Source organism: Leishmania major, chromosome 35 (genome assembly GCF_000002725.2).
Source record: "Leishmania major strain Friedlin complete genome, chromosome 35".
In the NCBI taxonomy this organism is placed as follows: Eukaryota; Euglenozoa; class Kinetoplastea; order Trypanosomatida; family Trypanosomatidae; genus Leishmania; species Leishmania major.
This window is the reverse complement of record NC_007284.2, coordinates 867,910-885,535: the sequence shown is the minus strand read 5'-3', so window position 1 is coordinate 885,535 and position 17,626 is coordinate 867,910. Positions and strand designations below refer to the sequence as shown.

Sequence of the window (17,626 nt, the reverse complement as noted above, 5' to 3'; positions counted from 1 at the left end):
GCTGGAGAGCATTCCGCTTTGGTCCTTTGTTGGCGCCCTCTCAATCTTATTCTTTCTTCGCCCTTTTTTTTGGCAGATGCCCACGCCTTCATGTTCCCTTCAGTGACTCAGCAGACCTGTACCATCCTCATCTGCCATCACTCGCGTGTTTGCGTCCGTGTGTAACAGCCCATTTACCAAAGGAAAACGATATATTAGAGCGAAAAAAAAAAATTACTGCAAGCGGAAGACGACAAAAAGAAAACGAAAAGTCAACAACGAGAGAAGCTGGAGAGAGCCTCCCCCGCATCTTTCTTTTTTTTTTCGTCTGCAACACAACCGCTAATGCATCGCCAGAGAACCGGGATGCGCAAGCGTAAAAGGACAGAAAACTAATAATAAAGCAAACACATTTTTTTTTCAACGAATAGAAGGGGGTGAACGTAACCAATTCGGCCCCGCAACAGCTTCTCCTCCTGTGCTCTCTCTATGGAAAAGAATATATATATATATGAAAAGAAACCGAGAGAGAGAGGGGGGGGAGAAAGAGGAGAAAGAGAAAAAAGAAAGGACAAGGTGCTCTCACTCTGAACGTGCATCGCGCGTTCGTGGAAAACTCCTGACGGTAACGATAGTTATAGAAGCACGATGGGCTGTGTAAAAGACAAGAGTGCGCAAGGGGACCGTGTGAAGAGTGAAAGGGGCAACACACACACACACATACATATATACAATACTAAATAAAAATGTCCCCGTCGCCACAGCTTGCTCTGCCATCCATGGCGCATACCCCCTTCAAGGCCTCACTCATACGTCCCCCCGCACACGTCCTTGAACACCTTCTCCACCCTCTCCTTGTACGCGCGTTTGCTATCGTCGGCGATGAAGCTGCTGGAGAACGAGTTGAGCACGAGCTGCTTCAGCGTGGCCGGGGTGAGTCGGCCCGTCTCGGCGAGAATGCGGAAACTCTCTCGAATGTCGCCGCCAAAGTAGGCCGGATCATCCGAGTTGATGGTGACGCAGAGCCCCTCTGTCAAAATGAGGTCCATCACCACCGCCCCGCACGTCGCGCGATCCTGGAAGACCTTGAGGGCTACGTTCGACGTCGGGCACACAGTCAGTGGGATTCGCTTCTCACGCAGATCCTTGCACAGCGCCTGGTCCAGACGCGCGGCCACACCGTGGTCGATGCGGTCCACTTTCAGCATGCTCATCGCATCCCGCATGTACTCCGGTGGACCTTCCTCGCCCGCGTGCGCCACAAGGAACGGCACCTTCAGCTCTTCGCGGCAGTAGCGGTAGAGCCGCGCGAACTTCTCCGGTGGGTGGCCCAATTCTGAAGAGTCCAGCCCCACCGCTACAAACGCCTTCGCTACGAACAGCTCACGTATGTACTGACCGTTGTCGGGGTGCATGTCATCGAGCACGAGTGCAAGGCACTCCTCCTCGGAGAGATGACGAAGGAAGCTAAAGATGAGCATTACACTGACTCCAAACTCGGCCTCACCGCGGCGAAACCCCCTCATGAGCCCGTCGTAGAGAACGCGAAATGTAACGCCGCGGCAGAGGTGACCTTGGGGATCGAAAAAGGGCTCGGCGTGAACGACGCGGCTCTCGTGCATCACACGCGTGTAGGCATATGCCAGGTCCTCAAAATCGTCCTCGGTGATGAGGACGGACATGCCTTCATAATAGAGGTCCAGGAATGACTGCAGATCAGTAAAGTTATAGGCCACACGGACCTCCTCCACCGTCTTGTACGGAATCTGCACCCCATTCCTCTTCGCAAGCTCAAAGAGCAGTTCTGGGCTCAGTGTTCCCTCAATGTGCACGTGCAGCTCTGCCTTTGGCAAAACCTCTATGAGGTGATGAAGAAGGGTCGCATCAGCCATCGTTGCGTGCTTCTGTGCAGATGTAAATACTAATAACCTTCAGTTCCACGTGAAAGTGTGAAAGCTAACACGTATGACGGAGAGGGAGAAAGAAGAGGAAGTGTGTGTGTGTGTGTGTGTGTGTGTGTGTGTGTTGGGGAAAGGGAGCACTGAAAATATCGTCACTAAAGCACAGCTCAGTACCAGTGTCGCATCAACCCTCTCACTCGTGTGCGCACGCGCGTGAAGGTGGAAGGGGGAAAGGTATAAGCGTGCGTGCGAAAGGAGTGCGTTGGAGCATGGGGTCGGAGGAGGAAAGGGAAGGCGATGGACGCCGGAGAGGTGAAGGTCACGGTCGCGCCAGCTGAGGGAGCTAGGGGGTAATCAGCATGCGAGCATATGCGGGAACTGCGTTTATAATATGTGGGTGTGTGTCGAAACCTAGTTCGCAAGGGGTGGGGCACGCTCTCCTGACCCTTGGAAAGTGGCTGGCCGGCGATACTATTGCAGGCAGTGTGACACCAATGCCAGCCGAAGAGAGGCGCCCTTCCTCACGCTATTTCATGAGTCATTCCGTTCGTTTTTCCTGCTCGTCTTGTCCTTCGTATTCCAGGGCAATATGCCTGCTATTATAAAAACAAAGCAGGTGCATGCGAGGCGCTACGCTGAACTACAAATTGCCTGCCTTCGTCACTTCTCTTTTCCTTCCAGCAAACGCTCGAAGAAAGGATGAGTGCTGCATTCAACGTCTACACGTCCAAGAGGAGACGAAGGCGAGAGAGGGAGAGAGGGGGGAAGCCGTTGTCGACGAGAGAAAATAGGATATCATGCGCAATGTTCGGAAAACGAAATTTCGGAGACATACAGCAAGCAAAACCCCTTCGTACCACAGAAGTGAATTCTCAGGGCTGAAACGAAAAAAAAACGCTTTGATCCCCGCACTTGTGGTGGAAAGATCGAGAGAACAAGCCACGCGGGTTAACTATGCAAACGTGAAACGGGCACAGGCACAGCAAACATGAAGTAGGGAGCAATGCGGCCGAGACGTGCAAACATGCTAAGATTATGGGCACGCAGAATGTTTGCCGCCACCACATGGCGATGCACAAGAAAGGAAGATAAAAGCCAGAGACGCCGCCACCAAACCACCATACGCCGTGTTGACCCCCTGTGTAATGTGGTGAAATGCACTTCTCTTTGCATTGCAGCAACTCCTCACGTTTTAGGCGAGTCCGACTTGCTGCCGACCCCACTGCAAAATCGCTGCTGCCTCACTCACGTCCCAGCCGTACGCACGCAGCATACTCGTCGTCTGGTCCGCGCACTCCACGAAGTATGGGCTCACCGCATCCGCGTTCGTCGTTGGCTTCTCGCCAGACGGCGACACCAACTCCAGCTCTGTGCGCGGGCACATGGCGCAGTGCAGCGTCGTCTGCGCACCCTCCTCTGCGGTCTTTAAGAACAGCAGCGACGCCCATGAGAAAATGATACCCACAAAGCTGCCCATGATATCTCGAGAGAAGTTGGTAGCCACACAGCCGGGGTGCAGCGAGCAGGCGTACACACGGTGCGTCTCGTCCTTCACGCCGCGGTAGCGCCGCGCAATCATGTGGGCGTGGTAGGTGTTCAGCAGCTTGCTGATGCCGTAACGGCCAAAGGCGTGCTGAGTCGAAGAAGTCTGAAGCGGACCGCTCGACTTTCCAGCACCCTGGTTGACCTCCTTCAACGCATTGAGCAACTTTCCCCCAATGAGGCCGTTGCACGTGGGGAATGCCCCAATCGATCTCCACACACTAAAGCGGCCAGGAAGAAGGAGAGACTGGGCAAAGCGGTGCGCCTCACTGGAAACATACACAACGCGGCCACCGTTCCTCTCCAGCACAGGCAGCAACAGTTCCGTCAGCAGAAGCGGGCCGAGGAAGTTCATGGCGGTGTGCAACTCTAAGTTAGGATGAAACCGAGAGAAGCGCAGCGCCTTCCGCATGCCGCCGGCGTTGTTTACCAGCACCTGCACGTTGCGCTGCGCGTATTTCCTTGCCACCCACTCCGCAAATGCGCGCACACTGTCAAAGTCATCGCACTCCACCGGCAGGTGGCCCTCCACAAGCACTGACGCTGGAGAGTGCGCATACAGTTTCGGCTGGGCACGACGGCGGCGCTCCGCTTCCTGCTGAATCCGCTCAGCCGTCTGCTGTGTCAGCACAGCCGACCGGCACGTCACCACAACCTCGTAGCCCTCCACAGCCAGACCCACAGCAGTCCAGTACCCAATCCCGCTGTTCGTTCCCGTCACGATCGCCACCGGTCGCTTCGACATCGGCATGTCACGTGACATCACAAAGCGGGCCTGTGCCTGCTTATCCGCAGTGTCCGCATCCGTCACGGGGCGTGCGTGATTCACGGCGCCCCTCGCCAGCAGGCGACTTGCCACAATCCACACTGGAATGGCGGCAGCGAGGAATCCCCGGGGTATAAAAAAGCAAGCAGCGAAAGCCGCCGCACCCACGAAAAAGGCACTTGTCTCGCTCTTGTATCCGAGCTTCATTTTCTCGCCTACTGCTCTTTGGTCCCCGATAAAAATAACCCAGTACAGTTATGGGTGAGCGTTATGTAGCTGCTTTTGATCTCTGGGGTGAAAGGCAACAGAGGCTAACTGAGGCGCGTCGAAGACGACTCACAGAACAAAAAAGATTTGTGCGTGTGTATTCGGTTGATACGAGAGCATCAAGTGCAGCACAGGACACAAAGGAAAGAAAAACGAAGGGAGAATATGACTGTCGCTTAGAAGCGTTTGCAAGGTCGAGTTCGTCCTTGTGTAGCCCCCAGTTACTGGATGCTGCGCAGAAAAGGAAACAGAACTATGCATGCTGCCTCCGCGAAGCCGCACAGTCCTCCATGGCACGCAAAAGTGTTCCGCACACAGCAACATCAGATTGACAGACACGCATTTCAATACTCTTCGCTGTCTTCAAACAAGCGTTCATCTGCGGTCCCATTGGTCTTTATTGTAAAAATTTGTAATGGCGGTAATTTCTGTGGTTGCAATCAAGTTGCGCTGTGAGAAGAAGGGAAAAAAACTGATCAGCCATCGCGTCCTTCCAATCCGAAGTCTCTTTTTCTTCGATTCAGCGGTCCATCTTACAGATCCGACGCGCCGTCGAAATCGGCAGAGCGCCATTAGCAAACATCCACCTGCATATCACTCAAGGAAGCAGAGAAAGAAGTCGACCTGAGGCGCTTTGTGATAGAAAGCTTTACAGTGGCCCGCGAAGGTCGCGAATACGACGCTCCTCCGAAGTCACTGAGAGCTCGTGAGCACTCTTCCGTTTTAGCTCTTCGTAGTCTCCCTCATCCCACACCTCATCCCCCTCGGCGTACGTCAGCACCACCGACGGGTCTTTCAAATGCTGCACATAATGCTCCACCAAAAAGTGATCGCGGTATCGCTGCGCAGCAACACGCAGTATTTCGGTCATTCCTTCTTCTTCACTGTTCTCTTCCTCAGCGAGAGCCTCGTCTGCCTTGCTGAAAGAAACAGAAGCAGCTGCGGAAGGATCATCAGCGCTGCCACTTGCAAAAGGCACGCCCTCAGAGTCGGCCATCATAACACTAAGAGACTCAGCGGTAAAATTGTCTACCCTCGGTGAAGGCGGCGCGTCTGATACAGCATTGTTGTCACTCTCACACTCAGACGTATCTGCTGCGGCTAAGGTATCGCTTGACGAATTCACTGGCGACAGAAGAAGAATTTCGCCAATGTGGACAAATGGAGCCCCTTCGGCACCCGTGATAGGAAGCTCTACTAGCGGGTCGCCCGCTAGTACTACCCGAATCGGATTAATCGCTCCAGCGTAGCGCTCCAACGTCCCCTGCAACGATTTTGGTGCGCCGAGAGAAATCGTATTCGACACCTCAAATCCCCGTTGAGTGAGCAAGAGTGACAGCACCAAGCCTACCGCCCCGCCAACAGCGTGGCCAATCACAACGGTGCTGCGCGTAGGATGCAGCGGAGAGTCGTGCAGAAGAGCGTCACAAATGCGAGTTGCCATAAATAGGTACTGGCTGTGAAACATCGTCTTCTGAACCTCCTCACTTTCGCTTATCTCCACACGTTCTACTTCCTGCGCCCACTCGTAGCTGCCCGAGTCGCCCCCATCCTGCCGGGTGCAGCAAATGTACACCACTTGTTTGTTGTAAGTCTCGTCCACTTCGACCACTAAGTGATCACGACCGACGCGAAGATGCACGGCAGATACACCACTTCTACTGCCGATGATGGATTCTGTCACTTGCCAAGGCGTCAGATAAATCAGTGAGCTCGCCCGATTTTGCTCACCCACAGCTGTACGATGAACAAGTAGCAGTCGCTCCGCATATGGCAAGAGCGCCTGCAGCATGATCCGATTTTGACGCTCACTAGTCATGTCCTCAGCAGCTTCGTTGTGAGAAACTTTCTTGGCTTCGTGTTCGAGAAACGAGAGAATGCTAGACTCCATCATTTGCTGATACGTCCGGTTCCCAACACCAGCAGAGAGGACTTGAAGCACTGATGTAAGTTGCACATTGCCCGGCGCCATGTAGAGAGCCTTGGCAAGGGTGCGAGTACGATCGATTTGCATGGAGACGTACCTTTGATATTGCTGTAGTAGCTTTGCTTGGGCGCGGCCAACTGCCGCACCGCGCCGCTTTCTCGACCCCTGATCGCTGGCGCGCCGCTCCAAGGTTCGCAGAGCATTTGCGAGCTGGCCACTCTGCTTGTCTGCTTCCTGACCAAAACGCCGCGAGACGTAATCCAGTAAACCTGAACTGTTGTACAGCGCGCATTCTCGTGCCGACCGTGACGCAGCACGATAAAGTTCGCGGTACACTCGTATGGACTCCAGGCGAAGCGACATACTCGCATGGTAAAAGTTAAAATCTGGAAATAAGAGTCACCACAGGCTCTGCTTTCAAGAGGGTTGAATATACAATGGCAAAAAGGGGAGAGAAGCATGACGAATTTCAGGAAAGAAAGAGGTGCAGGCACCCTGACGCATAATTTTCTATCAGTCATTGAGACCGCAACTTGCAGAAACAAAAAGCAACGCTGACAGGCGTTGCCTTCTTTGAAAGCTTTTTCACTGCATGTGCACCGAGTCGAAACTGTCAAACGAAAGCGAAAGACAAAGGACGATGCATGCGTCACACGTCAGTTAGCGCTAAGGTTTTCTTTTCCCTTATTCAAGGAGAAATCAGTTTTGTTTTTCTTTGCGTGTGATTGAGCTTGTTCATTCTCCGTCATAGAGGACACGAATCAAACTGAAATACACCCCGCATGCTAAAGGCCCCCTTGCGGCGGCAAGCGGCTGCAGACATGCGCTGGCGCAACCCCCACCAAGCCATCCCAGCACAGCCCCCGCCCCGCAGATCGCCTCTGTGCGGCTCCCCATCACGCAGGCCGCCACCTGGTGCTTTGCTTGGTGTGATATTTAGGCTCTCCACCCCGGTAGAGCATTCAGGTACAGGCGAGATAGGTTTGAGTCACGCTGACACGCTGCCCATCACACGGCTGGCGCAAGCGCGTTCAATGTCGCAGATCACTCCGGCGCAACATTATCTAGGACCTCACCGCCGACATATCAGTGGCTACGCATCGCTCTGACCTTCCCGTGTCGTAGGCGCTCGACCCTGTCACCGCCAGATGTGGCGGTTCAGTGGCAAGGAGAGGAGCTGCCTAACGCCCACACAGAGTTGGAACTATCCCTGATACTACGCTGAGGTGTCTCCCGTCATCGGAGTTAGACTGCAACCGAGAATGGAAAGCGACTTCAACGAGAGAACGATATCCAACGATAAGCATGATGTGTTCCAATATGTGCTCCCAATTTGGTCTAACTGGTGAGTTCTCTATCGCGGTTGAAGACCATCCCGATCTGGTATCCCTCCACTCGTGGTCTCGATAGCACCACAACTGAATAGGTAGACTTCGGTATCCCCCCTTTCCCGTCAGCCAAGGATTCCTGTTGCGGTGGGTAAGCAAGGATGGAGGTGGAAGCGAATGAAATGCTTAAAATGGCTCAAATGAATAGAGAGCCAAAGACGGGGCAAGGACAAACGTTCGGTGACGCATCGAATTGGAATTGTGGAGAACACGTTGACTCACTCCTCATAATCATATTGTTTTTTCGCTCAGCTCCTCAGTCATCCTTGTCTCCAGATTTCGAAAAAAAAATTCCGCCCAGCGTCAGCTAATAGCTTCCTGAGCGCAAAGAAACACAGAGTGAAATAAAGCAGATATTGCAAGCTGGGCCCGAGTCTGACTGCAAAACGAAGCAAACTGCTGAGCAGAGAAAGTGCCCTTCAGTTGCCAATCTTCAGAAAGGATGGCGCTAAGGACAAGAGTCAGGTCATCTGAGCCTTACACTCCAGTCTTTACGACCATTGATCCACGAAGAGCCGTGGGAGTGGTTTGCAAATGAAGAGAACGAAAACGTTTTTTTTTTTTTTGCTGGGAAGTGCTATCTCTGTCCAGCACACGCATTGCGAGTTGAAGGACGACAAAGTGCTCGAGTCACCAGATGTGACGCCTAGCACGTTTGTGAGATACCACGTACAGATACCTTAGCTTATTGCGTCCAGAGCTCCAGGACCCAGGCTGCTTGTGCTTTCTAGCGCGCATGCGCCGGTGGCGGAAGAAGAAAATATTGGCATAAGGTGCTTCGTGCAGGAGTCGTGTCGGAAAGCGCAATCAGTTGGAAGACCGAGCACTTGCTTCTGATGCGTGCTCATTCACCAACACGCAAAAAAAGGAGGTTGAGCCACCAAGACAAACCAACTCGTATTAAGCTTCCTCTTTTGTGACACCAACCAATTCAGTGAATCTCATGACAGTGCGCTCCATCACCGGGTGCACTCAACGCAGCAGTTCCCAACGAAGGAACACAGCATAGTCGGCTCTTCTAGGTACACGAGAAGTTCCAGTAAGCTCTCGGCTATGAGAGAGCTGGTGGCTCCAGCGCCACTCTGCCGTTCCACTAGCGCTTCAAGGATCGTCACACAGAGAAAACAACACGTAAGAGAGACCCATTAGCACGCGGCGGAATGCACAATGTTAGAATTTTCCATTCACAACAAAGAATCATGTTTAAATCTGCTCAGTCTGCTTGTTGCTATGCGCGAGCTTGCGGGTGAAAAAGACACATAGGGAGGCTGGAAGACAGTATCGTCAGGGACTAGGCCAACAAACTGAGTGCAACGTACACCTTTGTCGTATGTTGGCGGTCGCATGAAAAAATGAGGTGGTCTCACTAACACCGTTCTCAAGCCGAGATATTCCGTGATCGCCCACTCAGCAGAGCTTGAGGTAATTCGATTGCAACAAGTGAGCAAAAGCATGCAAACAGACTAGCCATTTTACCTCTACAGGAGTAGTAGAAAGGGTATTTGGACCTATAACCATGGCTTACTCAGCCTAAGCCCTGGGGCAGTCTTTGCGAAATTCGATCGAAGCTACGATCCCCAATTCTTGGGACACCTAGAAACAAAAGAAAACATGGACAGTCTTCTAGAAAGCACTGCAGCTTAGCCCACTAGTTTGCAGCTTCTGCGCGCAGTCACCGATAAGCGCTTGACTTCCCATATGAGTGCCCCAGAGAGGTACGTCAATCACAACATCTTGCAAAGCATGTGATGAAAAAGTAGAAAGCACTGCACTGATATATTTCGTCTCTTGTTTCGCACTCGGAAATGAAGATTGACTAGGTGTATTGGTTATCCTGCGAGAGTAGAGGCCATCGGGTGCTATCCTCAACGTCGGTTTCGATGAGTAAAAGTACCACTATTCAGCGCGGCAGCTGCTCTCTGCGGGTGGTGGTGCCAACTAGTATGCCGCACTTTTAGGCATACTTGTCTATAAAGTTAGCGTTGACATCGTCCCTCGCAAAGCACAAAAGGGCCGCAGTTGGGCGTTAGCAGCGCGTATTCACTGGCATTATCCTGTTGAAAATTTGTCCGATTATCATAGTTTACTACCTTTTAGTGACTGCAACGCGACCGAAGATAGAGTTTCTGCACCGTCTTGCACCTAAGTGAGAAAGTCATAGACTGCGGACATCAAGTGTGTTTTTTTCGCATGACTGATCCACCCGAGCTGAAGCCTCGCAAGGTCGCACCTGGGCAAACCTACAAAAGCGCAGATAGCGACACACTCGAGCTTTCGCTGCTTTTTTTTAGCAGGCCATGAAGCTTACAGAAACAAGTGTAGCGTCGAGACTGCTCAGGTGCCACGCCCCCAGAGTACCAACAGCTTGTTGTCCTATGGACGAGTACGCAGGGTTTGGTCTGCTGCAACACTACGCGTCCAAGGGAAGGTAGAAGAGGGGAGGCGGTAACGAGGAAAAAGCACTTGCTCCCTCTTCGGAAATGTCTTCTGCGGCGGCTTGACCTTGCCATTTTTTCGCTCAGCGCTTTCCTTCGGTGGACCCGTTGGCGGAGGGAACCTCGGTTTGGAATCAGGGCCAAGCGTCTACGACGCAGGGGGGTCAGGTCAGTGTATCGCTGCCGATGTCGGGGGGCGGGGGTTCCGGATAACGTTGCGCCGGGCTCGCCTGCGGCGGCGGTGCCGTGGGCGCGGGTTTTGGCGTCGCCGGGTGCCTGGCGGGGGTTCGAAAGGTCGGCGCCGCCGCAAGGGGGCCCTCGGTGGGTGGGGCCTTAGTCTAGGGGCGCCACCCACCGCCCCCGTCGGCAGTGGCGCAGGGGGGCAGCCCTCCCCCCACCACCACCACCCTTTCCGGGCGGGGACAGGCGGGCGCCGCGTTTTTTGAGCGGCGACGCAGCCGGAACCCCGCCCGCAATTTTTTTGCCGAGCGCGAGCGGAAAACCAGCCGCCCATGGCAGCGCAAAAACGCGCAGAAGAGGTGACGCCTGGTACGGCGCGGCGCCGAGCGGGTTGCCTACCAACTAGTGGTCTTCATCATCCTTAATATCCGATTCATGTGCGAAGCACTCGCCCGGGAGAAGCGGGATTGGCATCGAGTCGCTTGCCGCAGCGCACTCACCCTGTGCCGCTGGGTCGTTCAGGGGCCACCCAGCCCAGAAGAGAGATCCGTCGTAGATATGCCATGGATAGGTGTCCTCCTCCAGCTGAAGCACTTGCACGACGATGTGCGGGTGGTTCTGACACCACACGCGCATGGCGACTCCAAGCAGCGAGGAGAGCACGACGTGAGGCTCACTCAGCTCATACTCAGCCTCGGCGGAACGCAGGCCCGAGGATTCATCAGAGGCGTCTGAAAAACCGGCCTGAGAGGGGTAGAGAAGCTGCACGGTGCAGTGCCGTTGTCGCCACTTTTGCTGCTCCGCAGCGACGGCTTCGGCATCCTTGCCTGCGGCGCCATTTTCCACTGCTGGGTAGGGCTCACTCTGACACGCCAGCGGGCTTTGGACGAGGAAGACCCACTGAAACCACTCGCATCCGACGACAAAAGAGGCGCTGCTGCTCTCCAAGCCGCTGCCGCGCGTGCCGCCGTTGCGCGCGTCAAGGTCGATGTTGAGGGGCGAATCGGACACCTCTGTTCCGCTGCCGTCGCGTCCGCGCTGAATCACAAGGGAGAAGGGCGGTATACCGGCTGGCTCGGTCGCGGCACGGTGCACCGGCTGTCGTGCCACGACGGAGGAGGGCGCCACGGTGCTGTCCTCATCGTGCAGAACATACGCTGGCGTGGCCATTCCCTCGCCAACCTCTTCTGCAGCCTCGCTACAGAGTCGCTTGTACACGGCGTCGTATTTGCTGTGGCACACGTCTTCAGCCAGGCGGCGCACCTGTTTCAGTGTTGCAAGCCATGCAGAGGGATCGCAAGCGGCGGAGCCTGTCGCTGCATGCATTTTCTCACTCTCCGCCGCCTCCACGCCCGCGTCCTCGAACCAGCCCTTGATTGACAGCTGCACAATGTCCACGACGGTGCGGTGTTCGTCGGCGGACTCGCGATACTGGTGCGCGTTGTCGAGGATGGAGGCGACAGTGGTGGTCCACTCCGGGCTCAGCCGCGAAGCGGCCGGCGCCTTAAACATTGGTACTTCGTCCATCTCAGAGCTTCTCGTGCTCCAGTCCCGCGAGCTGAGCTCACTCGCCGTGATGGACGAGCTCGCGCTCGCCTGGTGCTGAAGGCGACTGGTCGAGTTTCGTCCTGTGCAGGCACTTGCGCTGTTTTGCTTTAGTTCCAGCGCGAGAGGAAGTCGATGAATACTGTTCTTCATGGCACCACCGGCTTGCTCCCCGCCGCACTCGCGGATGCACGGATTGGTCAGGAGCGTACTCAGCACCGCAAGCATGTCCGCCATCGAGATGTCCGAGAACCGCTTGCGCACCTCCTCGGTCGCGAACTGCAGCTTGAGATCGTCCAGTGCAGCGGGGCTTCTGACGCTGTTGGAGGTCGGCCGAAGCGGTGGCGTAGAGGGCGTGGAAACAGCCATTCTGCACGTTTGTGGGCGTCAAAGGCGAAGACGGCAAGCCGAGGCACACCCATGCACCCCGTTCAACGGAAAGGACTCTCTAACAAGTTAACAACAAAGGCGGCACGCAAAGACTGACAAAATTGAGGGGAGAGAAAAACAGACGTGAAAGACGAAAGGGCGGCTACGAGGGCAAAAAAAAGTCAATGATGGCACTGTTGCGGTGCGTGGTGTGGCTGGAATGTGTGCATGTGTGTTGTGTTGGTCGAGCGAACAGATGACACGGCATCGAAAATCGCGCGTGCGCCACGTCGACCGTAGCAGCGGCCTCACAAGGGCACGCGTTCGGAGACCTTTCGCGTCGTACCCAATCCCTGGAATGCCGGCAAGCAACAATCCTAAAAGAGTCAAACCCTACGACTAGCTCCTCCGAGCGCTTCGGGGCAGAGCGAAGGCAGGCAGCAACGGACAAGGAGCAGCAACAACCGTTATCCAGGCCAAAAAAAAAATGAAAGGAGGAAGTGGTAAGATGAGAGGGGGAAAGTACAGCAAATACGCGCGCTAATGAAAACAGTGACAATGCAACGATGGCTGCCCTTTTTCGAGTTTGTGTGCGTGTGTATGTGTTGCGTTCTGTCACCTGTTTGATGTTCATGCGCGAACGCACCCCATACATGAAGAAAAGATGCGTGAAGGTATTCAGGATTTGAGGTAAATGGGATGCATGATCGGTTGGCAAGCACAAAACGCGAGAGAAAAGCCATTAGTGTCCTGCCATCATGGTATTGGGAGAAAGGGAGGAGCGCTCAACTTACGCTGTCCTCCTGCATCGTGGCTATCCGTATCGTGGCTTTGTCGACCATGCAAGCTCATCAAACAGCAAGCCGCTGATGGGATTCGTCATTTTTCTTTTCGGCTTTGAGCAGCGACTGTGCGTCGGCATCGCACCTCGGCAGCCCCCCCCACCCTCAAAAATAAAGTACACCTACGCAGCAATCCAGCACACCATGCTATTCGCCTTCTCTTGCCACGTCGTTGAGAGAGAACGTCTAAGCACGCGCGCGCACGAGAGACATGGCAGACGCGCTCAGCTTCCATACAGTGCTTTCTCGATCGCCTCGTCAAATTTATCTGTTGGCAGCACCAGGTTGTACCGCGCAAGGGCGCGCTTCACGTCCTGCACCTCATCAGCCTTACTGTGAGCGCGGTGCCATTCGCTGCTCGACAACTTCTGTCCAAGCGACCGTTCGAAGTCCACAAAGTGAAGGGGAGCCGTAGTCGTGCCTAGCTGCTGCTGTGTGGCTGCAGCTGATGCAGCGGCAGTGGGCTGGAAAGGGGAAGCTAGGGCAGTGTTCAACGGCCGCTGCTCTTGAAGCGTAGTGTGGCTGGCAAAGGCGGGTGCCATCCTTGCCGAAAACGGCTGAGGCGGCGCCGCCGATGCCAAGGGAGAAGATGCGAAAACCGAAGGCGCAGTTGGTAGCGGTGCTGACGGAGACGCTTCGACAGAAGCAGCGAGAGCGCCGAACGCGCTGCCCCCACTTCCTCCACTTAGCGACGCAGCCGCGGAGGGCGACGCGGCGGCGAAGGTGCCGCTGCTGCCGGTGGCGGCAGCAACTGGCGGCTCTGTCTTGGCGTCATCCTCCAGAACGTCGCTGCTACCGTGATCGTATTCCTCCTGCTCCTCTCTCTCCAACTCCTCCTCCGCCTCCTGGTCGTCGGCGTCCTCGTCTCCGCCAAAAGAGTCGCTGGAGCAGCGATCGCTTTCTTCCTCTTCCTCCTGCTCCTCTCCCTCCTCCCAGTCTCCTTCGTCAAACTCCGACTCCTCGCTGTTGCACGGGTACGCATCCGCACCGTGGCGCCCTAGCGACCCTGCGTCATTGTCTACCTGGGTAGAATGACTCATTGCCGCACAGGGCCAACACGCGTGCCTTGGCGCACCCACAGTCAAGCAACGGCGGTGAGCTGGTGGATGCGCAGCTGACTTCCATTCCAGTGGCCGTGAAATAAATTGTTGTGTGCGTGCGTTTTCTTTTCGAGTGTGAGGCATCGTGCGATAAAGAGGAACGGCGCGGAGTAGGTGCATATGAAAATGGATGATGGCGAGATGGGAAACAAGCACGCATAGAAGACCCGAAACAGCCAAAAGTATGTTGCTGTAAAGAAGCGCGAGACTCGAAGGCGTTTCTTCTGAGGGAACTGCGTGCAAGGACGGCGAGAACTGCTGACAGAGGTGCAGACGTCCTCCTCGAGGCGTGCTGAACGTGTTTGGTGGTACACAGCCCCCACCCCCTGCATCACCCTCATCCATTCGATAAAAGCGCGTCCATGCCGCTGGAGTCGGAGAGCTCACACTGCCGGGGCCTACGCAGCTCTCGTGAGTGTTTCTTTTAGTCTCTTCACAGAGCATCCATAGCTGATAGGATAGCAACCAAAGAAGCACACCAACAAGGATAATGCGCATCGTGCGTAACGGGCGGGGAAAAGGGGGAGGGGGATGGCGGACATGGGAATGAACGGGCTGCAAGCGTCGATCGCCTGCGCCGCAACCTCATGCCCCTTTTTTATCTACCCCTGCGCAGTTGAGCCGCGCACTGCCCCTTCCCCCCTTTTTCCCTGCAAGCCACGCGAGGGGTAAGCGAGGGCACACGCCGGCCCTGCAGTGCCGCTGTCCATCCACATCCGAGCAGGCACTATCGACATTCAGCGAAGCGCACGATCGCGAGGTGACAGGTGCGCAAAGGGAAGTACGAAAGCACATCACCGTCCCCCTCCCCACCAGGTGCAATCACTCGCGTGTGTTGATGAGTGTATGAGCGGGACGTTGGCCGGGAAAATGCTGCTCAACACCATCCAAGCCTCATTTGGAGAGAAGCTGACGGGAGGGGAGGGAGGGGGGGGCGAACCAGGAGCCCTCCAGGTGCCTCTGCATGTATGTCGGGTCGATGAAAAGGGCCATCAAACGGCACAAGCTGAGAGGAAACGAAACACAGAAAGATGCGCACACGTACATGACCCACGGATCAGCGACACATCAGCAGACAACACAGACACGGATGGAGAAGAAAAGAAGCATAGTGTTGAAGTAAAGAGGAGGGGGAGAAAAACAACGAGGAAAAGGCAGCGAATTCACGTACAACGCGTGGCAGCCACTGCGGTCACCGCAACGCCTGGTTCCCTCCGAAAAAAAAAGCGAACCAGAGAAGGCAAATATGTTTGCACGCGCACAGGCATACCACTTGCCGTTTCGCACACAGGCAAGGTACGCTGCGTGTTCCATCTACGCTTCTTCACGCTTCAGTGTTTCCTCGCCAAGTAGCGATTGCCCCTCCTTTTCCACATCACATGACTGCGCAGCACCCCGAGTTTGTCTGCTTTGCTTGCGTGTAAAATGTCTTGCTAGCCATGCCAAGATCCTCGCTCTGCGCCACCAAGTCGTCGATTTTCTGTCCCCGTTCGATGATTTGGTCAATCGCGTTGTACATGATCACCTTTGTGTCCTCGATGTCACGCTTGATGCGCAGGATCTTGTCCACTTCCTCCGGCTTCTGATACTTCTCCAGGGTCTCGCTGATGTGGGGCCAGTGCAGAAACTCATCCGCCTTGCCCCCCACGGACTCGTACCTACCGCGGAACGTCTGCTGGAACTGCAGCATCAACTCCGTCAAGAGCGTGAAGGCGACACGTGCGTTGTACTCGATGTCGCTCACTGCAATGGCCACGAGACCGTCCAGCGTCGCATGCGCATACACAACATTGCCGTTTTCTGTGATCTGCGTCTTGGCGCCGAGCACCACCCGCTTAGCCACCGTTCGGGAGAGAAACACAATGAACTCGCGGGCAGAACTGCGCTGGAAGAAGCCGAAAGAGCTGACGTTGACGGCGCTACAGCAAATGACCGGGTCCTTCTCGATACCCGGCGGATGGGGCTTGAGAATCAGCAAGCCATAGAGCTTCATGATGTAGCGGAGAACAACAACCGAGTAGTAATGCCACAAACGAAAGCAAGCGAACAACAACGGCAAACAACGCACAGGGATACTGGATTGGCTTTTTGGACACAACAAGCTGCGGACGGCCAAAGATCGGCGTTGTGGGGGAGTAGACGTATGCGTCAGCCATGGTGAGCATAAAAACAGAGGGAAACGAGGGAGAGAAAGCGACGATGACGAGCACTAGACCCGCTGTCGAAGCCGACGGAGGCCGCTTTTGGCGGAGACAGAGACACAGTGGCCGGACGCGCCTGCTTGCGTTTGGGGCGTCGCATAGCGCTCGAGGGACTTCCTCCCTCCTGTATCACTCACTGCCGCATTCACCCCCTCACCGTAATGCAGAGCGCACCCCTGAATTGCCTTGCAGGGATGCACGAGTAGTCTTCGTTGACATTCGATATGCTCGTGGAGCATCACGGCATCCCGTCTGTCAATTGTCGTTTCTTTTTTGAGAGGCAGGAAGGGAGGGGGCTGCCATTGGTTGCCCACCTCCTGATCGAAAGTGGAACGATGCTCAGCGGGGATGGGGAAGGGAGGGGATGGGGGGAAACGTGCCGCTTCGGCCACAGACGCGGTGCGCAGACGCCTCGCATGGCCTCACCGGTTTGTTGCCCATCGAGGGGGCATCACGCTTCCTTCAGATGCTCGATGGATTTGTGGACGACTACCCCGCTAGTGCAACCTCGGGGTAGTACCCCCATCCGTAGCCTCTCCGTTTCTCTTGTCAGGTAGAGGATTACCCGTACGGGAGAGCATGAGTGTTTGGCAGCCTCGGAAGTCCGAAGTCGCTTGCACGGGAACCCGGCCGTCTGTGTGCAGAGGTAGTGAGCGTCAAAATGCTACGAGGGAGGCCAGCGGCGGGGTTGGTCTTGGCTGCCATGTAGACAAATGCTACCTGCGTATTCGTCTTGTGGACAAGGGAACGCATGCACTCTAGCAGGGCGTTCACGGCGTCTTCTCGCCCGATCCCACCGTAACTGCATCACCGCCGTTGCGCACGCACAGTGGTGATGCGGTCGGCCATCACAGCTCACTTCTGACCCTCTTCCGGACAGCGGCGGTAAAGCAGTTTGAGAGGTCTCAGCGCCGCCGCTGAATCCACGTGCACCGAATGCTTCGCCGTGAGGTGCGGGGTTTCGTTTCGCGGTAGGGAGCTGTGTTCGCCTTCAGGATTGTTCACCAACCTTTGCTGGCACTGGAAGCCGTCACCGGTGCTCCAGCGAGCCAAAGCGCCCCAGCGCTCAGCCGAGGCGTCAGTGACATTGATGTAGTCGCGTGCTTCGCCCGTCGTCATCAACGTGCATCTCAGGTGAGATCTGCCACCACGGGTTCTGAATGAGCCGGCGAGCCTTGACCTCT

General features: G+C 55.4%; 6 protein-coding genes across 6 annotated transcripts; all 6 read right to left on the bottom strand.

The window, feature by feature from the left end:
* Positions 1-782: 782 nt before the first annotated feature.
* Positions 783-1,871, bottom strand: AAH (adenine aminohydrolase; the record flags this gene model as incomplete). The annotated part of the gene is made up of 1 exon (XM_003722562.1): positions 783-1,871. The coding sequence occupies one exon, from the start codon at positions 1,869-1,871 to the stop codon at positions 783-785; it is 1,089 nt and encodes a 362-aa protein (XP_003722610.1).
* Positions 1,872-3,072: 1,201 nt separating this feature from the next.
* LMJF_35_2150 (conserved hypothetical protein) lies at positions 3,073-4,395 on the bottom strand (the record flags this gene model as incomplete). The annotated part of the gene is made up of 1 exon (XM_003722561.1): positions 3,073-4,395. The coding sequence occupies one exon, from the start codon at positions 4,393-4,395 to the stop codon at positions 3,073-3,075; it is 1,323 nt and encodes a 440-aa protein (XP_003722609.1).
* A 709-nt stretch (positions 4,396-5,104) lies between these two features.
* Positions 5,105-6,745, bottom strand: LMJF_35_2140 (conserved hypothetical protein; the record flags this gene model as incomplete). Its single annotated transcript, XM_003722560.1, has 1 exon — positions 5,105-6,745. The coding sequence occupies one exon, from the start codon at positions 6,743-6,745 to the stop codon at positions 5,105-5,107; it is 1,641 nt and encodes a 546-aa protein (XP_003722608.1).
* Positions 6,746-10,787: 4,042 nt separating this feature from the next.
* Positions 10,788-12,299, bottom strand: LMJF_35_2130 (hypothetical protein; the record flags this gene model as incomplete). The annotated part of the gene is made up of 1 exon (XM_003722559.1): positions 10,788-12,299. The coding sequence occupies one exon, from the start codon at positions 12,297-12,299 to the stop codon at positions 10,788-10,790; it is 1,512 nt and encodes a 503-aa protein (XP_003722607.1).
* Positions 12,300-13,365: 1,066 nt separating this feature from the next.
* LMJF_35_2125 (hypothetical protein) lies at positions 13,366-14,181 on the bottom strand (the record flags this gene model as incomplete). Its single annotated transcript, XM_003722558.1, has 1 exon — positions 13,366-14,181. One exon carries the CDS (start codon positions 14,179-14,181, stop codon positions 13,366-13,368), a length of 816 nt encoding a protein of 271 aa, XP_003722606.1.
* Positions 14,182-15,616: 1,435 nt separating this feature from the next.
* On the bottom strand, positions 15,617-16,234 carry LMJF_35_2120 (putative R-SNARE protein; the record flags this gene model as incomplete). The annotated part of the gene is made up of 1 exon (XM_003722557.1): positions 15,617-16,234. The coding sequence occupies one exon, from the start codon at positions 16,232-16,234 to the stop codon at positions 15,617-15,619; it is 618 nt and encodes a 205-aa protein (XP_003722605.1).
* Positions 16,235-17,626: the final 1,392 nt, after the last annotated feature.